Here is a 17,894-nt window from a genome sequence, read left to right on the forward strand (position 1 = left end):
CTCATTAACCTGTAAATGTACAAGTGTATCTACTATATATATAACAGAATATTGACTATACTTAAGCAAAAGGAGACTTAAGTATTAACCAACAAACTATATAAGCTTAATACACCCCCTTCAAGCCGAATTCACCTTATTGAAAAAGAGGCTTGAAACAGACATCCTATTAAGCAAAGAGTGAAATGGTCCTCGACGAAGAGCTTTTGGGCCGGATTCTAAATATAAATTTGTTTCTTGAAGCTCTACTAGTTGATTTTTTTTGGAACTTCTGCCCAAGTAATCTATGTTTTAGATAAAAAATTTTTTAAAAGAATAGATATAAAGTTTTATATAAGAAAATCCAACTATACAGATTTTTGTTGTGATTCTTGCATTGTAATATTTTGCGATTGACCCTTTGCATCTATCTGAGGAAAAAAACAGAAATCAAATTACATAAGCAAAATTTTAGTGATCAAAGTTGACAGTAAATGATGAATTAACAATTTTGATGCAATTCAAGCAAATATGAATAATCGAATGGTGTTGCATCGCTTGAGAATTGATTAAATGTGCAAAGTTGTAAAAAAAAAAATTTGAAACAAAAGTTGTAAATTTTGTTGTATTTCTATTATTATTAAAAGATGGTAATAGCGGGATGAATGTAAGAACTCTATCATCAAAACAATGTACTAGCGTTTGATGTTCCTAGCGTTTTGGTTTGTTCCACAAAGATTGATTTTCTAGATTTTTTTCTTTATTTTTAGTTTATTTTCGTAGATTTCAAGACGTAATGATTAAACGTTTCAGATTACTATTGGTTCATAGGTTATTAAAAATAAATAATTAAACAATGATTGTTTCTTAAAATATGTGAAATCTCTAGAAAATCAATTTTTTAGGAACCGAGGGAAGAGGGAGTATAAAATAATTCAATCTATCAAATTATCAATATACAAGTTTTCTGAAAAAATGGTCTATAAAGTCACTTACACACTAGGTGTTCTTACCGTAATTATTACTTTCTTAACGTTAGAAATATATGTCAGAGTTATTAAGCGGCGTTAGACGGTTATATGCGCTCATAGACGACGGTTCTAGGCGGTCCAATAAAGTCGTTACTCAATTATCATTTAATTTTTAATTTGTTTGTTTCGTTAAATTCACAAGTTTTGACATCAAATATTTAGTAGTTATAAAGGTTTTTATGTTCTTTAAATGATTTTTTTTTTCTAATTTCTATTTATGAGTTAACATTATTGATTTTCACATAGATGTTTTGTCTAATATTCTCTTTATGAGAGTTTTTTGATGTTTTAGTTTTGATATTAAAAATTATGTTCTTTAAATGTTTAGTTTAGTTTGAGCTTGATTCTATTTTTAAGGTTTATAATATTAGTATTTCTTATATGTGAATCATAATATTTTATTTATTATACCATGCATATATATTGTTTTATGTTAACATTTAAACCGCATACAATCACCTAGATTGCGATTATGCGTTCGAGCGCTTCCTCAAATAGCGATACAAGTACATTCTCCAAGAAGGCAAGCATAATAAAACTCTTTAGGGCATGGATGGGATTGGGGACAATCATTATCCGTCTTGCATCGCTCCCCATTGGTCAGCTCAGTCTCGGCTGTTAGGCTCTCTTTTGATGTCGAGCTTGGTGCAGTGGCTTGAATTCCAGAGATATTCACCAACAATGTGCCTATAAAATGCAAACATATAACACATTCTATTTAGTCTCTTAGATTGATTTAATCAATATGTAAGAAAAATATATATATAGAGAAGCTAACATGAAAGACAAAGAACAAAAACGATGAAGATTGTAGTTTTTGATGCGGCCATGTCTTTAGCTTGAAATTTTTGGATATGAGGATTAGTTTATGGTTTAGAGTTTATAAACACATTTGGATATCTGTATGTGGTGGTTTAGATGCTTATATATTGTGTCTTGGAGCATGAAATTAGTAATTTAATTAAAACATAATATGATTTTGAAAATAAGATTTTGGTAATTAATTAATTGGTGAAGACTACGACGGAAAAAGTTAGGAGGAATTTACTTTCCTATATTCTTTACTATTTAAAAGTAATTTTTCTATGTAATTCCTTCTCATTCATAAATATTTTTATCTTTGACCATTTGGAAGTAATATTTGATGTATATGAGATTACATAATCTATCCTCCTTATTTGGAATTATATAACAAAAAGATTTATCACCAAATTTGACAAGGAACAATATATATCTTTCCTTTTTGTACATATTTCTTTCAAATTATGTGAAATTTTTTCTTTTCTTGTACATAAACCATTTTGTAAATCAATAAATATAACATTTAAAAATAAAAAAGTAACAAAGGTGTTATTATAAGAGTCATATTATATTTTGATAGATACTTAATATTTTGGTCTTCTGAGCATAGATATTGATATTACTCTTATTATAATTTGTTCTATTTCATTTCCCTTCATTCTTTCTTCTCTTCGTTCCTATTACTTTACAAGTAGTCACGAATAAGAGTTTTTGTTAATAATTAACAATTCAAATCACAAATTCCAGTAACTATAATACTACATGTTAGTCAAAAACTCAAAATGCAATCAATTATTTATAGATTTGACTAGTTAGTCAAAATTCCAGTTATTGGTTGGAAGAGCTACTGGCTACCGCAACTAATGCAACATATACTAGAACTATTGAATTCACAGCAATTTCAAAACAGATGATTATAAAATGCTATGATCCCACAACAACATATCGTATATGCTTTGTTTTCCCCGGTGTTGTAGCTGCACTCTTTGTTTTACCCAAGTTTACTTGTACCGTAGCACTTTCTTTTATCTTCCAAGCTCTCATTCTGTTCTTCCTTTGTTTCAACAATCTCTCCGTCTTCTAGAATATCCACTAGAACATAAAAGCCCGATGTCTTAAAACGAAATTATATCGGTCTTAAAACGAAATTCGGTTCAAAATGTAAGGTTAGGTAATGCATATACCCTAAAGTTAGTATTCCCTCTGTTTTAGTTTAGTTGTCGTTTTAGGATTTAAATTTTGTTTCATAATAGTTGCCGTTTTAGGTTTTCAATGCAAATGTTTTGTAAAAATTCCAGTTTTATTCCTATTGTTTTAATATTTTGACCAATGAAAAAATTATAAAATATCTTAATAAAGAATAAAACATACTCCCTCCGTTTCGTTTTAGTTGTCGTTTAAGGTTTTCTCACACAAATTAAGAAAACCATTAAATGTTATGTTTTATTGCTTTATTAAAATATTTTATAATTTTTTCATTGGTCAAAACATTAAAACAATAGGGATAAAACTGGAATTTTTACAAAACATTTGCATTGAAAACCTAAAACGACAACTATTATGAAACAAAATTTAAATCTTAAAACGACAACTAAACTAAAACGGAGGGAGTAACATTTAATGGTTTTCATAATTTGTGTGTGAAAACCTTAAACGACAACTAAAACGAAACAGAGAGAGTATAAAATTTGAAAGAAAAATAAAGGCTTGAGTCCGATCAAACGACTAAATTGACCAAGAAGGTGTAACGACATTTATATGAAAAAAATCTCTTTTATTAACTTTTCCAAACACAATTTACATAAAATTCACTCGCATCGAATTTGATACGGTAATTAAAAAAGTCAACTACACTAAATATTCCAAAGTGAAAATTAACACGAAAAAAAGCCCACGTGACTCTTTTTTCTCCAAGAGCCGTCTCTTTCCTCTTCTTCTTCTTCCAGATTTCCCAAATCCCTCCACATAAACCCTAGAAAATCAACTCTCTCTGTTCACTAATTCCTTTCGATTTTAGATCATTAGCCCCAAAAAGCTTCCATTTTTCTAATCCCACGGTTCTCCTTCTTCTGCTCTGAACCGTCGCTTAACCTATTGCTCCGTCTTTTCACTTCTCCGCCATGGCTACCCAACAACAGCAATCCGCCATTAAAGTAAGCTCTGAAGGTGCCCTTAAGCTTCTTTTTTGTTGGGATGTTTTCAAATTGAAGTCTTTTGAATTCTCCTGTGTGTGTTTTAGGGCGCGAAAGTGCTTATGGTTGGAGCTGGTGGGATTGGTTGCGAGTTACTGAAGACTCTTGCTCTTTCTGGATTCGAAGACATTCATATTGTAAGTTTTTTCCTTTTTCTGTTTTCGTGACTTTTAGTATTCTTAACTTGTGATTTCTTCTTCTTCGTCTTCTTCTTCTCTTTTGAGATTCTGGGTCACAGACGAAAGTTCAATCATTTCAAATCTCCTATTGTGCTACTGGATTTGATTTGAGATTTTAGGGTTATTGATGATTTGAGTAATTTCTACATCTTTGAGCTTTTTGATTTGCATGGTTCATGAGATCACATCGGGACTCTACTGGATACTCTATATGGGTTAAGTTTGACTTGGGAGATGGAATCATATGTCTCTAGTCTAGGAGGACTCTCTGTTTAGCTGTCTTCGCCAATAGGTTTAGTGTCATTTCTAAGACTCTGGTTAGGCAATGTATACTTTGGTTTGCATGAACTACTGTTTAAATTTTGGGATTTTGTAGATTCATGTTTAACGTTTTGGATCAGAAACCTTTGGATTTTACTTGTGGTCCTTCTGGATTTCTGGATTTGGAAAATGGATAGAGCAGTGACTTATAAGATTAGTTTGTAACCGTGATTAAGTAACTGATTCTCTTGTGTTGCAGATTGACATGGACACTATTGAAGTCAGTAACCTGAATAGGCAATTTCTATTCCGTCGTTCTCATGTTGGGCAGTCCAAGGCTAAGGTAATCTTTCTTGAGCTAAGTCCAAGGGAATGCAGTTCATAAGTGTTAATATTGTTTTACCGTATCACCAGGTTGCCAGAGATGCAGTCTTGAGATTTAGGCCTCACATTAATATAAGATCATACCATGCAAATGTGAAGAATCCCGAGTTTGATGTTGATTTTTTCAAGCAATTTGATGTTGTTCTGAATGGGCTGGACAACTTGGACGCAAGGCGTCATGTGAATCGCCTTTGTCTTGCAGCTGATGTTCCTCTTGTAGAAAGTGGGACAACGGGCTTCCTAGGACAGGTTATTCTGCTTGTCTTTTGGTCTTGCAGCTCTTCTTTCTTTTATCATTATTTTATGAGTTAGATGCACTACAATGTTAGGCTTGAATGGTGTAACTGTTATCATTTCTCTCGTATCTGACTTTGCAATACTTGTTTGCGTGTACAAATCAGGTAACTGTGCATATAAAGGGAAAAACAGAATGTTATGAGTGCCAAACCAAACCTGCTCCAAAGACCTATCCGGTGTGTACAATAACCAGCACTCCAACTAAGGTATTAACACTGTCTTGTTTGTTCTAAAATTTTGTGAATCCTGGGGAAATTATATTCTATCTTGGCTGATATAGTCTTGTCCTAAGCATAGAGCTTGTTTTTGATGTGCCGATGAATTTTGAATTGATTCTGCAGTTTGTGCACTGTATTGTATGGGCAAAAGACCTGCTCTTTGCAAAGTTGTTTGGCGACAAGAATCAAGATAATGATCTTAATGTGCGATCCAACAACTCTGCAAGCTCATCCAAAGAAACAGAAGATGTATTTGAACGTTCAGAAGATGAAGATATTGAGCAGTATGGTAGAAAGATATATGATCATGTGTTAGAGTTCTAACATTGAAGCGGCTTTGTCCAATGAAGAGACATGGAAAAATCGCAGGCGGCCAAGGCCTATATACAGTAAGGATGTCTTGCCTGAAAGTCTGACTCAACAAAATGGAAGCACTCATAATTGTTCTGTTACTGATGGCGATTCGATGGTCTCTGTCATGCCGTCGCTTGGCCTGAAGAATCCACAGGAATTGTGGGGTCTAACGCAGAATTCTCTTGTGTTCATAGAAGCATTGATGTTGTTCTTCGCCAAGAGAAAGAAGGTCTTTGTGGTCCTATATGTAAACTCTTCTTGTCTATATATATAAGTTTCGGTGTACTGATTAATTCATGGTTTTTTCTATATACTGCCGCAGGAAATAGGACACCTTACTTTTGACAAAGATGATCAGTTAGCTGTAGAATTTGTTACTGCTGCTGCAAATATCCGTGCTGAGTCTTTCGGAATTCCTTTGCACAGCCTTTTTGAAGCGAAAGGTATTGCTGGAAACATTGTTCATGCTGTTGCTACGACCAACGCCATTATTGCTGGTTTGATTGTTATTGAAGCAATCAAAGTGCTGAAAAAGGATGTGGACAAGTTCAGGTTTGTTACTTTGGATCGTCTGTATTTCATAAGATTTTAGCGTCCTTAATATCTATTTAAAAATCATTTTTGTTCGCAATGTCTCTCTAGAATGACATATTGCTTAGAACACCCAAGCAAAAAGCTGCTGCTTATGCCAATCGAGCCATATGAACCTAATCCTGCTTGCTATGTCTGTTCTAAGGTATAAACGTTATTATTGTTTAGCCTTCTTTCATAATCTTTCTTGTATTACCAGTCATCTGATTTTCCTTTTGTTTTTTTTTATCATCAACAGACCCCTTTAGTACTCGAGATCAATACTCGCAAATCGAAACTACGGGATCTAGTTGATAGAATTGTCAAAGCCAAGCTTGGAATGAACCTACCGTTGATTATGCACGGGAATTCGCTTCTGTATGAAGTTGGCGATGATCTTGATGATATCATGGTTGCAAACTACAACGCTAATCTTGAGAAGGTTTGGTCTAGATTGTTCTACCATTCGCATTTAAAACACAGGTTTAGATATCGCAATTTCTCACGTGGTCGTGTTTCTTTTTCAGTATTTATCAGAACTTCCTTCTCCCATTCTGAACGGAAGCATTCTCACAGTCGAAGATCTTCAACAAGAGCTGTCTTGCAAGATAAATGTCAAGCACAGGTTTTATTCTGAAATTTTGAATCCTGTTTCAAATTCAGTTTGGTTTCTGATAATATTACCATCGACTTTCCCTAAACTTTTCCATTTCATCAAATCACGAAACCAAGATGAGTTATCATCAGACATTATCCTAGGATTCTCAAATGGCCTAATAGTTATAGATAGTCTTTCCATGTCTGAAAACGGTAAAGGATTTAAGCATCCTCTACTTATTCTGTTTCTGTCACAGGGAAGAATTTGACGAGGAAAAAGAACCTGAAGGAATGGTACTCTCTGGATGGACACAGTCTCCAGCTACCAATGGCGAGAGCGCATCAACATCAAACAATGAGAACCCTGTCGATGTCACCGAGAGTTCCTCAGGATCCGAGACTGCTTCTAAGAAGAGAAAACTCTCTGAGCCCGAGCCCAGTAATCATAACAAAGAAACAGAGAACGTCGAGAGTGAAGATGATGATATCATGGAGGTTGAAAATCCCATGATGGTGAGCAAAAAGAAGATAAGAGTTGAATAGGCCTTTTTGAAAGATCTGATCCCTGAATCCTTGCTTTTTTTAGCTTCGTTTTTATTTCGATCTAACTTTCTACTTTCTGAATTTATGCTACAAGAATTACAAGTATGATTTAGGGATTCTTTGATGAAGAAGAAACTACTCAGATTGTTAAATATTTACTAGGACAGGATCCTTTGGATGATGAGCTCAGGAACTCATTCTAAGGGAAGCAATCTTTGCTTTCCAGAGATTCTGTAATGTTCTCACTAACTGTAAGAGCTCCCTTGTATCTTTATTTCTAGTTATCAAATTTTCTGGGTTTTTTTTTTGTTTTTTAAGAATTCTCAGACTACTTTTTCAATTCAATAGACTAAAGAATCTGTCGATTATGAAAAGATTTGCATACACTTTATTTGAAAATTTGTCTTTTGAAACTAAGTATCAACAACCTATAACATGCACCTTAGAATACATTTCCATTACAAAAAAAAAAAAAAAAAAAAAAAAATTACCATACAAATTATACAACAATCCGATTACCTTAAGAAGATCAATTTCTTCTTTTTTCTAACTCTTCACACCGTTTGGTTTGGTGGAAATGCTTCATCAGTTTATCTTCCGTTGAGGCTAGCAAACTGAGTAAACATGGTGGTTCCAGAGTGTTGGTCCACCGTCGAGTCATCCTTCTCTTCAGTCTGAGAAACCGGACGTTCACTTGCTGCAGCAGTAGTGGCAGCAGGTGAAGTCGGCGCAGCAGCAGGAGCAGCCACAGGCTTAGGGGTCTCAACCTCCTCAGCCTCAGCTTTACCCTGAGAAAAAGCCTCTTGAAGCTGAAGAGCATATTCTAAGTTCCACAATACATCTCCCATTGTTGGTCTATCAACACCATAATCTGCTAAACACTTCTCTGCAGCTTCTGCAAACTTTTTCATAGATTCAGGATTCACAGTGCCAACTAGATGAGGGTCGATGATCTTTTCGAGTAACCCTTTTTGTTTCCATAACATAGCCCATTCAGCTAAGTTAACCTGTTCCCTTGGAAGCTGAGGGTTAATGGCTGGTCTTGCACATAGAGCTTCTAGTAGAACAACACCAAAGGAATAAACATCGGATTTGTCTGTAAGTTGTTGTCTCCTGAAGTATTCTGGGTCTAAATACCCGAAACTACCTTTCACGGCTGTACTGACATGGTTTTGTCCAAACGCAACGTCTTTAGAGAGACCAAAGTCAGCTACTTTAGCAACTAAAGCTTCATCAAGAAGAATGTTTGTGGATTTGACGTCACGATGGATAATGCCTTGAGCTGTTCCTGTGTGTAAATAGTGTAGCCCACGAGCAGCTCCAATGCAGATCTCAAGTCTTTGTTTCCAAGTCAAAGGAGAAAGGTTTTTCCCGTAAAGATGGTCTCTAAAAGGACCATTGGACATGTATTCGTAGACAAGGATCATCTCTGAGTTCTCATCGCAGTATCCAATCAAGGAGACTAAGTGTCTATGTCTGAGCTTAGACAGCATTTGAATCTCTGTGTGAAACTCTGTGATCCCTTGCTCTGACTGTGGATTGCCTCGTTTGATGGCAACTTGAGTTCCGTCGTCAATGGTACCAATGTAAACGTTTCCAAATCCACCAACACCGATGATCTCTGATGCATCGAAGTTCTTTGTGACTTCTTGAAGCTCTGAGAGGGAGAAATAGCGTCCGAGGCCAAGCGCGGAATTGTACAAGTTGGATTTGTGAGAACCTGTTTTGCTTGTCATGAAAGTACTGTCACCGGCATGTATTGGTAGTAACCAAGAAGAGAAACTGTTTCTCTTCTGCCAATCTTGGGGTCTCTTCTTCCATTTGTAAACCATTGCTCCAAGACCTACGAAAGCGCCAAACATCATCACAAAACCCGCAGTTGCAACCATCCCCTGCTTCCCCATACTCGCTCTTTTACCATCAACTCCAAATTCTCCATCAAGACTGTTCACAGAGTTGCTCATCTTCAGGACCTCGACTCCGTTCAAGATCGCGTTCTTTTTCCCAGTGTCTTCTCCCATGGGACCAATCTGCACCTGAAGCTCAGATTTCATAAGAGTCGAGTTCACCACAATGTCTTTGTAGTAAGGAGCAGAAAGATCGCCAGCTACAGTGGACAAATCTAGCCCGGAAATGGCGGTCTTTCCATTGATGTAAACGTTGAAGTAGAGGTCATTAAGAGACTTGCTGATGATGTCACAGAAATGAAGACGAATGAAGTAGTGAAATGATGGGTTTGATGGGAAGTTCCATGTGACATTGAAGTTAGGATCTATGGTTTGAGAATCAGCCATCTCTGCGCCTGTTGCGTAAACCGTCTGTGGCGCAATCAGAGGTGTAAGTCCAGGAGGATAGATGATCGCTGTAGGGTTTGTTTTGACATCCTTAGCCAGATTCTCATCTTTCAAGTATTCTTTGTCAGGTGTCCAGGTTCTTCCTAATGTGTCATTCTGAGGCGTGATCAAGGGGCCACCAACATTAACCCTGTAAACCGACTGGTATGCGTAATCAGACAGACCCGAGAACCCGTTGACAGGGAAAAGAGAAGTGCCTGCATCAGAGATAAGTTCGTCTGGAGCTGACACAAGTTCGATACCGTTGATGAAAGCGGCAGAACCTTTCATAGGTTTGAACCTAAGGGCGAATTGTGCATCGGTCATGTTGACGAGGTACTCTTTCTGAACAGTAGCTTGGCTATCATTGTTGTTGTTACTCAGTTTAAAGTTATGAAGCAAGACGTACTTCTCTGTTAAAACAGAGAAAGTTGCTTGCTGGAGATCAAACTTGTCATTTGGGAAGGCCAAGAAATGGAGACGAACCCAATGCCAACCGGGACGGGTTAATGGCACTTGTAAATGGCTTCCTCGCGGAAGATCCGCGCGGTTAGGTAAATAGGAGAAGGGAGTTTATCTGAAGGCGGGGCAGAGACTTGAATATCGTCTTTGGCTTCAATATACTGAACCGTTTCTGAGTCACTCTTAAAGACTCTACCTTCAGGGGTTTTGGTTAATGACTTGCTTCCACAATCAATGAGAATGTCATCAGCCGGTTTGAAGCCAGCGGTTGGGCCACCACCGATGGCAACCACGGACGCTAGGCCGGTTAAGAAGAGGAGGATGGTGAAGAGGAGAGGCATGAAGGGCCTGGAAGAAGAATTTAAGACAAGACACATAGGTATGTTTGGTTTATTTCTTATCTCCATCCCTCCTTCGTGAAAGGAGAGAGAGAAGAGAGAAGAATGAGGAAGAAAATGAAAAGACGAAAAGAAACGAGATTGTTGGGATGCTTGTGGTTGAAGAAAGAGCGAGAGGGAAAAAAGGGCATGAAAGAGAGTTGTTATATGTGTGGCTAGTATTTTTATTGTGTTTGGTTATAATTAGTGAATGTTTTATTTTTAGTAAACTGTTAAGTTGGCTTTATGAAAGTGAATCTCTATTTCAAGAAAAATGAAGAACGAGGAGTGGAAATCTAACTAGATCTAGCTTATCAAGGTTTCGAAGTTCAAGAACATTGATTCCACAGTGTATTTACTTGGTTCCTGCTTCATGCTCTCAGAAAATAGCCATGTGTGTAGGGTAGAGGTCGTGGGATACGAGGTTGCGTGTTGCGTGTTGTATAACCCTTTTTTGGTACGGTTGCGTGTTGTATAACCCTTTTTGCGTGGATACGAGGTTACTCGGTTTAACGCTTTCTCGTACGGTTGCGTGTTGTATAACCCTTTTTTGTATTTTTACTGTAAAGAATTCTAAGGAAATTATTCACTAGACCGTTGTCTTTTTTTTTTTTGGTCATCTATTGATTTTTATTATTCATAAACAAGGGAAAAACTTACAGAGCCCGTCTGAGAACTTAAAGCCGGCGGATAACATACAATCCCCGGAGTTAAAGCTTTTAAACGATTATTACAACCTTGGAGAACCCACAACAAGACAAACGGAAAAACATCGATAATAGCCAATTGCAGAAATTTCAAAATAAAATATTAGTAGGGTAAAAATCGGATCTCTCACTTAACCCTTGTCCCAGGAACATTTACACTTAACGCGCGACCCGGCAAAACCATGAGTGCAATCTAATTATACCTGAAATATCTGCAAAACTCATTATCTAAGAGTATCCAAATCTTGAAGGAGTAGATCCCACTTTAGCTTATCACTTCTCGACAAAGGCACAAACACGATGGATGTACCAAAAGCTCCCATAAACTCACCCACCGTAACCTTTTCCATCAAAACCAACACCTAACCATCAAAGTCAAAGCCGAACAAACTCGCTAAAGAAGCCGAGATCGCCGGGGTCAAAAGCCAGCCAAAGGTGCAAAAGAAGCCACCTATGCCGGAGTCAAAGCCGAACAAACTCGCTAAAGAAGCCGAGATCGCCGGGGTCAAAAGCCAACCAAAGGTGAAAAGGGAACCACCTATGCCGGAGAAAACGCGGATCTTCATCAGACGAGAAAGATCCAAAACCAAAAAAACAAAAGCAAGAAGAACAATCGAGAAGAAACTACAAAAGAGACATAAAACTTTAAAGCTCCCTCTCACAGCGCCGTGGTGGCCACCGGAGAAGAAGAATCAGTAATCAAAGAACTTCTGGCTTTTTTTTATTTTTCTGTCGAGAGGGGACAAAGAGAGAGAAAAAGGTCGTTTTTTTTTGCTAGTTGCACTAGACCGTTGTCAATTGAGCAAAAATGCTAGCAAAATACAATTCCTTCTTTATAAATAAAACAAGAACATGAGCACACGATGGTCACATTCACAAACACATGAAACTAAAATTCAGTAGACGACATATATATATATATATATATATATATATATATATATATATATATATTGATTCACCATAAGCCCTAAGGAAATTCGTGCAAACGATTTATTCATGAAACGAAGACCTCATATGCATGATTGGTATTCATGGGTGGTTATGGTTGTGGTGGCCAGGAAGTTTGTCCTTGATCTTCTCGAGAATGCCCTTCTTCTCGTGGGGTTGGTCAGTGGTTGTGGATCCGACAGTAGTAGTGGCTGTGCTTGGCGTTTGTTCGTCCTTGTGCTTGCTGCTACTAAACTTTTCTTTGATTTTCTCCTTTATGCTCTTCTTCCGCCGCCCTCCTTGCCCATCATCCTCCTATTTCAAAATCATATATATCGTTGACTATTAAAAGATCGATCCAAATACATAAGACGGTTTGTTAAAAAAGGGGCCTATCATAGGACTAGTTTAGGATTTTTTTTTTGTAAGTTTGAGAACCCTATATTTGTTTTGGTACTCTTAAAGTTTCGAAACAAAAATTATAACATTTTTTGGAAAGTAATATTATTTTAGTTACTACTTTTATATAGTTGTAAATATGAGTGAGAACGTATTAACTACTACTCCCTCCGTATTTGAATAAATGTCGTTCTAGCCTTTTTCTGTGTTTTTAATTAGTTGTCATTTTAACAACTTTTGCATAAAATTTCCTAAATTACCCCCAATTAATTGATCATAATTAATCAGTCTAAATTACCAAAACTACATATACCAAAAATATAATTGTAAATAATCGTTTCTCATAAGGTTAGTTTTGTAATTCTGTGCCCTTTCTTAATTCACCCAAAAACAGTTGAAACGACATTTTTTCAAATACAGAGGGAGTATAACTTATCGTTTTTTATTTGAAGAAAACAAAAAATAAATCAGAATCTATATATGTAACAGAATCTCACCGAGCTAGAGCTAGATGAACTTCCGGACCGACGAAGATGCTCTTCAAGCGAGCCATGGTGCTGCTGCCCTGTGGCGGTTGCTCCGGTACCAGCAGTGACTCCTGTGGCAGCGGCAGCGGTGGTAGCAGCAGCTGCCGGATGTATTCCTGCATCGACCGGATGTGTTCCTTCAACAGTGCTAGTAGAGTGCTCAGCAATGTCGCCGGTAGTACTCTCCTTATACTGAGGAGCGGAGCTGGCAACGCCGGTTAGGTGCATGGGGTTACCGAACTCATCAGTCAGTTGCACCGGGTTTCCGTGTTCATCGGTTAGATGGATTGGGTTTCCTCGTTCGTCCTTCAAATCCGCCATTGTCAACAATCTTTTATTTCTTTTTTCGTTTCTGATCTGTTTTGTGTTTTAGATTTATTCTTTCAAATACTGCTTAGAAAACACTTGGTTTGAGGTTGATCAAGTGTGCATATATATAAGACATGTTAATCTGCATGGAAATGAGACGTGGCGTATTTAATGTGAAATCTTTTGCCACGCACGTATAGAAAAGGAGTACCACGTATCATGTGTTTGGTTTGATAAAATATACGTCACGAATCCGACATAATAACGTTTTGCCTTTTTAATAGATTCGGTAGACCAACGTTATCTTCTTTTTTTTTGCCAGCACGTTATCTTCTACGGAAAAAAAAAAAAAAAAAAAAAAAAAAAAACGTTATCTTCTTACTTCTATGTACGGTGCTTTCTATGTTATGTATATGGACACATGTGGATTTGATCACGGACGTAGAACCGCTAAAGAAGGTCGGTGCTCTGAGTTTTAAATTCTTGACGTATTCAAGACCAAACCTTACGAGCTGATTGGCAATTGCAACTTTGTGTTGGTAACTAATTTCCCAAAGCACTAAACAAACGAACCTTGATAATTGGATCATAATGCAAATCAATTATTTATAACTAAAATACCTTTTTTCTCAACTGAAACATTTGTATAGAAATACTTGTAGTAGAATAACATTCGGTTATTATTATATAAAACGTATAAGACGATTCCGCATGAAAAAAGACATAATATAATTATCTCGATCTGATTAACCCAATTCACATCCTCTGGTGCACTGTCAGATCATTTTACCTTATATTATTATAAATATATATTTACAAGTGTAATTGGGAATGCAAAAAAAAAAATGGGAGACTTGTGAGAAAATTTTCTGTAATACACACAAACGTGTGTACCGTTCGTTGATAAGTAAACGTAACGTTGACTTCGGCCCTAGCTTACGAAGAGAAACAAGCACCCAGAATCTGAAACAAGATTCAACAATTATAAAGTGTGACTCGTTAATTTGAGTCCTGAGCTTCAGATTCACAAGTGATGCTTGGAGAGAGAGAGATGCTTACAGTTTCAAAGTTTGCTAGATTTGGTCCAAAAGAAGCCTTTCTTTCTGAGAGAGCTTGCGGAATGATTCTCTTTCGTGATTTTAACACTACTACTTCTGGACCCGAAAGAGAAGTGTCTCGCAAGGAAAGGCTTTGGGGAATAGCTTCTCAAGCTTGAACTCGATATCAGCTTTGGGGCTTTACCTTTGTATCCTGCTACTGTTGCTGCCGCTTTGTGGTTGTTATTAAACATGACAAAGTCATCGCTGTCCACAACGCGGTTTCTTAGTCTCTTGTTGTGTCTAGCTTTCATTTCCAAATCTGCCTTTAATGCTTTTTCCGACAGTTTGAATGTTTTCTTCTCACCCAGTGTGCAGATGGGATAAGGAGGGTCGAATTTGTCGATTTCAGGTGTCATCTGCTCTAAACACTCTGAATGATAGACGTGCCCACAAGCTAATATTGCAGCGATAGAGAGTTCGTTAGTGGCAAAGATCTTTTGGCTACTCAACAAAGATTTCTCAGACAAGGATCTCGAGCAAGCACCACAGTTTTGCTGATCATTGGACTTTCTATTTCCATGATTGTCTATCTTGTCACGACGAATCCCAAAGCACTCGTTATCGTAAGAGCAAGACTCTCTGCGAGAATACGCCATCATTTCGGAAAAGGCTTGCATGGACCAACCATCAGACTGAGATTCATTCCCCAGCCTCTCTTCAGTTGCTGAGCTTCTACTCGGTGAGGTGAATCCAAAGATTCGACCATCTGAGACTTGCTTTGATAGACGAGGGGGCGGTGTCAGCTTCAACTGCGATGAACTTGCAGGTGGCATTGGCAAGTGGCTCTGGGATGATAGTGGTGACGCTGAGAATGATGATGGTTGAGAAGCCAATGAAAGAGACAGTTTTGCAGGAGATGGATAATAAGCAGGGTCGGTTGAATCATTTGTTTTTTGGGTGATCTAAAACAGTAAAATTGGGGTCATATATTAACAGAGATACATGGCATATATATAGCTAGCCGTGAAACAAAGCTTTTTAGTTTTTACCTGTTCAGAGACGGTGCCAATGGAAGCAAAAGATTGATCTGCCACAACAATAACGTAATGTCATAACACGGAAAAGTCATAGTTTAACGATAAAAATGGATGGAGACCAATAAATGCAAGTCAAGAAGCAAACAAGAGAACAGTTTATGTCAACAAACATATCAATGTCATTAGCAGTTTCTGTAGAAAAGTAATCCTAAATTCGAAGCGGGTCAAAAGAAGGTGCCTACAGTTTTTGACAAATCAAACAGGTTTTGGATGTAAGCAATAAAGGAATTTACCTGAAGAAGGAGATTTCTGCCATGACTGCGTCTGAAAATTGTCCAAAGGAGACCCTTGTGATGATACAAAAGCAGATTCCGATTTGACATCAGACACATCGTTACGACTAATCCCATCAGATAACCAACTGACAGAGGTCTCTTCACCTGCCACTCGTCCTCTATTATCCCATCGAAAGCTCCAATTAGGAGAATACCTCGCATTCACATTGTTTCTTTGCAAATTCTCGACTGCCGATATATTAGACACAACCATCTTATCTCGAGCAGCAACACAACAAGCATTCCCCATAACTGAAGCGTGTGACTGAAAACTACTAAGCACCACACAAAGACACTCCGGTTAGATCCATAAAACCACCTCAAAACCTTCTAACAAAAACAAAATTGAGGAAGTCAATCAGAATCAATTATGACTATCAATACAAGGTTTGGGATCAAATCAAGAGAGATACAAATCAAGCAAAACGAATGCTCACTAACTTGTAGATAAGTGAAATTTTGTGACTATCTTCACTAAGAAAAATCCAAAAAATACACCAAAAATAGCAATTGAATCGGGCAAAATTTACACAGGTCACATAACTAACGTTAAACAGATCCGAGATTAGGGCCAAGGAACTTGTAAACCAAGATGAGATTACCCAAAATAGAAACTAAAAAACCCTAAAAACAAAATCGAAAATAGTTAACAAGAATTAAGCATTTGAGACGAAAGTTATGATCACCGAACCTGCTCTCGGAAGTCGGAGAACGTCGCCGGGAAGTTAAAAAATGAAGACCGTTTTCACATAGTTAGAGAGAGATTGCGGTGGTTTTTTAGAGTGAGAAAAATGAGCAGGGCTCTTTTTTCCTTCTTAAGGAAAGAGACGAATCCAAGTCTTTTGACCGGTTTTTTTAGTATTAGATTCCGATTGGCTTGTACCGGTTTAAGGCCCATAAACCGTACCAAATTAAATATCGAGTGTACTATTTTAACCCGGTACACCGCGGGATGATTTAATTTTAAAGTTAGTATAAAAATATTTTGTAAATTGTATCCCTTTGTAACATATTTATTTATATTATAGTTTACAATTGTTATTAAGTAACGATATACCACGAGTCCACGAGACAATTATTAATAAACTGAGGATTTAATCCGTATTAAAGCGGTATATAAATATTGATTCAAATTCATCCGCCATATAAATCCTTTCCGAAATATAACCCGTTTCGTAATTTCTTAAACCGTCCCGTGATTTGTTATTTATTTTAAAATTTAATGATTATTTATTATATATAAAAGTTTACAAATCATATCATCCTCTAAGACCACGAGACATTATACCACGGGACAATTTTTAATTTTATACAATCTTTTCTAAATGAGACTGATTTAATATGTCTAATAATTGTGGTATTAAAAAAAGAAGGATTTAGTCCGTATTGAAGCGGCAGATTAATGATATTTTAATATTTTTATTATTGTTGATTCAAAAATCCGTCCCGCCAAACCCGTCCATCCAAAAAATTCATTTATTTTATCAATGTTCTTATTTATGATATGATTCTGAATCATTGTCTAAATATTTTAATCGATGTAGAACTTTGAACACACTTTTTCGTCAATTGGATAATATATGTCCGTTTTTAAAATTTCGAATCACAGTATATGTAGAAAAAAAATTGATTTTTTTTTTTACTTTATGTATTATATGATGATTCAACACAGTTAAAAACAAATCAAACAAAGATGATAGGAGAATCATAATTATAAATCTTAATCAAATCTTCTAAATATCTAAATTATTAAATATGGAATATCCGGTGTATGAGTTGGGTTAAATATAATCCGACCCAACAAATTTTTTGTGAAGAAATTTTAAAAACGGGTCGGATATCCGATTAACCCAAAAGAATTTTAGCCCACCCGTCACCAAAATATTGCAAAAATACTAGTATAGATTCTAAAATTTGTTTTCTTCGCTGTAAATTGAAATTTTTTCATCATAATGTCATTTGTATATTATTGAAGTAAAATAAGTCCACTTTTTCAGGTCGGCAGGATTAGCGAATTGGACCGGTTTGATTA

General features: G+C 36.6%; 5 protein-coding genes across 8 annotated transcripts; 1 reads left to right on the plus strand and 4 right to left on the minus strand.

Annotated features, from left to right (window-relative positions):
• Window positions 1-1,429: 1,429 nt before the first annotated feature.
• LOC9316449 (defensin-like protein 291) lies at window positions 1,430-1,930 on the minus strand. The gene is made up of 2 exons (XM_002880336.2): window positions 1,789-1,930; window positions 1,430-1,697 (listed from the first exon to the last, which is right to left on the minus strand). Exons 1-2 carry the CDS (start codon window positions 1,838-1,840, stop codon window positions 1,501-1,503), a joined length of 249 nt encoding a protein of 82 aa, XP_002880382.1. The 5' UTR covers window positions 1,841-1,930; the 3' UTR covers window positions 1,430-1,500.
• A 1,782-nt stretch (window positions 1,931-3,712) lies between these two features.
• On the plus strand, window positions 3,713-7,718 carry LOC9316450 (SUMO-activating enzyme subunit 2). Its single transcript, XM_021028535.1, is given in 12 exon segments — window positions 3,713-3,964; window positions 4,051-4,140; window positions 4,703-4,786; window positions 4,858-5,076; window positions 5,229-5,330; window positions 5,466-5,657; window positions 5,659-5,925; window positions 6,019-6,248; window positions 6,339-6,432; window positions 6,526-6,708; window positions 6,794-6,891; window positions 7,121-7,718. Coding segments are annotated over 12 exon segments (1,878 nt in total). The 5' UTR covers window positions 3,713-3,931; the 3' UTR covers window positions 7,407-7,718.
• Window positions 7,705-10,751, minus strand: LOC9314622 (probable receptor-like protein kinase At2g21480). Its single transcript, XM_021028534.1, is given in 2 exon segments — window positions 7,705-10,251; window positions 10,254-10,751. Coding segments are annotated over 2 exon segments (2,610 nt in total). The 5' UTR covers window positions 10,609-10,751; the 3' UTR covers window positions 7,705-7,996.
• Window positions 10,752-12,083: 1,332 nt separating this feature from the next.
• On the minus strand, window positions 12,084-13,575 carry LOC9316452 (probable dehydrin LEA). Its single transcript, XM_002880339.2, has 2 exons — window positions 13,112-13,575; window positions 12,084-12,530 (listed from the first exon to the last, which is right to left on the minus strand). The coding sequence occupies exons 1-2, from the start codon at window positions 13,460-13,462 to the stop codon at window positions 12,318-12,320; spliced, it is 564 nt and encodes a 187-aa protein (XP_002880385.1). The 5' UTR covers window positions 13,463-13,575; the 3' UTR covers window positions 12,084-12,317.
• A 580-nt stretch (window positions 13,576-14,155) lies between these two features.
• On the minus strand, window positions 14,156-16,722 carry LOC9316453. 4 transcript variants are annotated; one of them, XM_021029227.1, is made up of 5 exons: window positions 16,554-16,722; window positions 15,821-16,134; window positions 15,540-15,577; window positions 14,510-15,452; window positions 14,156-14,413 (listed from the first exon to the last, which is right to left on the minus strand). In XM_021029227.1, exons 2-4 carry the CDS (start codon window positions 16,110-16,112, stop codon window positions 14,514-14,516), a joined length of 1,269 nt encoding a protein of 422 aa, XP_020884886.1. In that variant the 5' UTR covers window positions 16,113-16,134; window positions 16,554-16,722; the 3' UTR covers window positions 14,156-14,413; window positions 14,510-14,513. The 4 variants fall into 4 exon arrangements, with proteins under 4 accessions (XP_020884886.1, XP_020884888.1, XP_020884887.1 ...); XM_021029229.1 differs by having other exon boundaries at window positions 15,821-16,137; XM_021029228.1 differs by having other exon boundaries at window positions 15,821-16,189.
• Between the last annotated feature and the right edge of the window lie 1,172 nt (window positions 16,723-17,894).

The sequence above is a fragment of the Arabidopsis lyrata genome, assembly GCF_000004255.2.
Source record: "Arabidopsis lyrata subsp. lyrata unplaced genomic scaffold ARALYscaffold_4, whole genome shotgun sequence".
Classification (NCBI taxonomy): Eukaryota; Viridiplantae; Streptophyta; class Magnoliopsida; order Brassicales; family Brassicaceae; genus Arabidopsis; species Arabidopsis lyrata.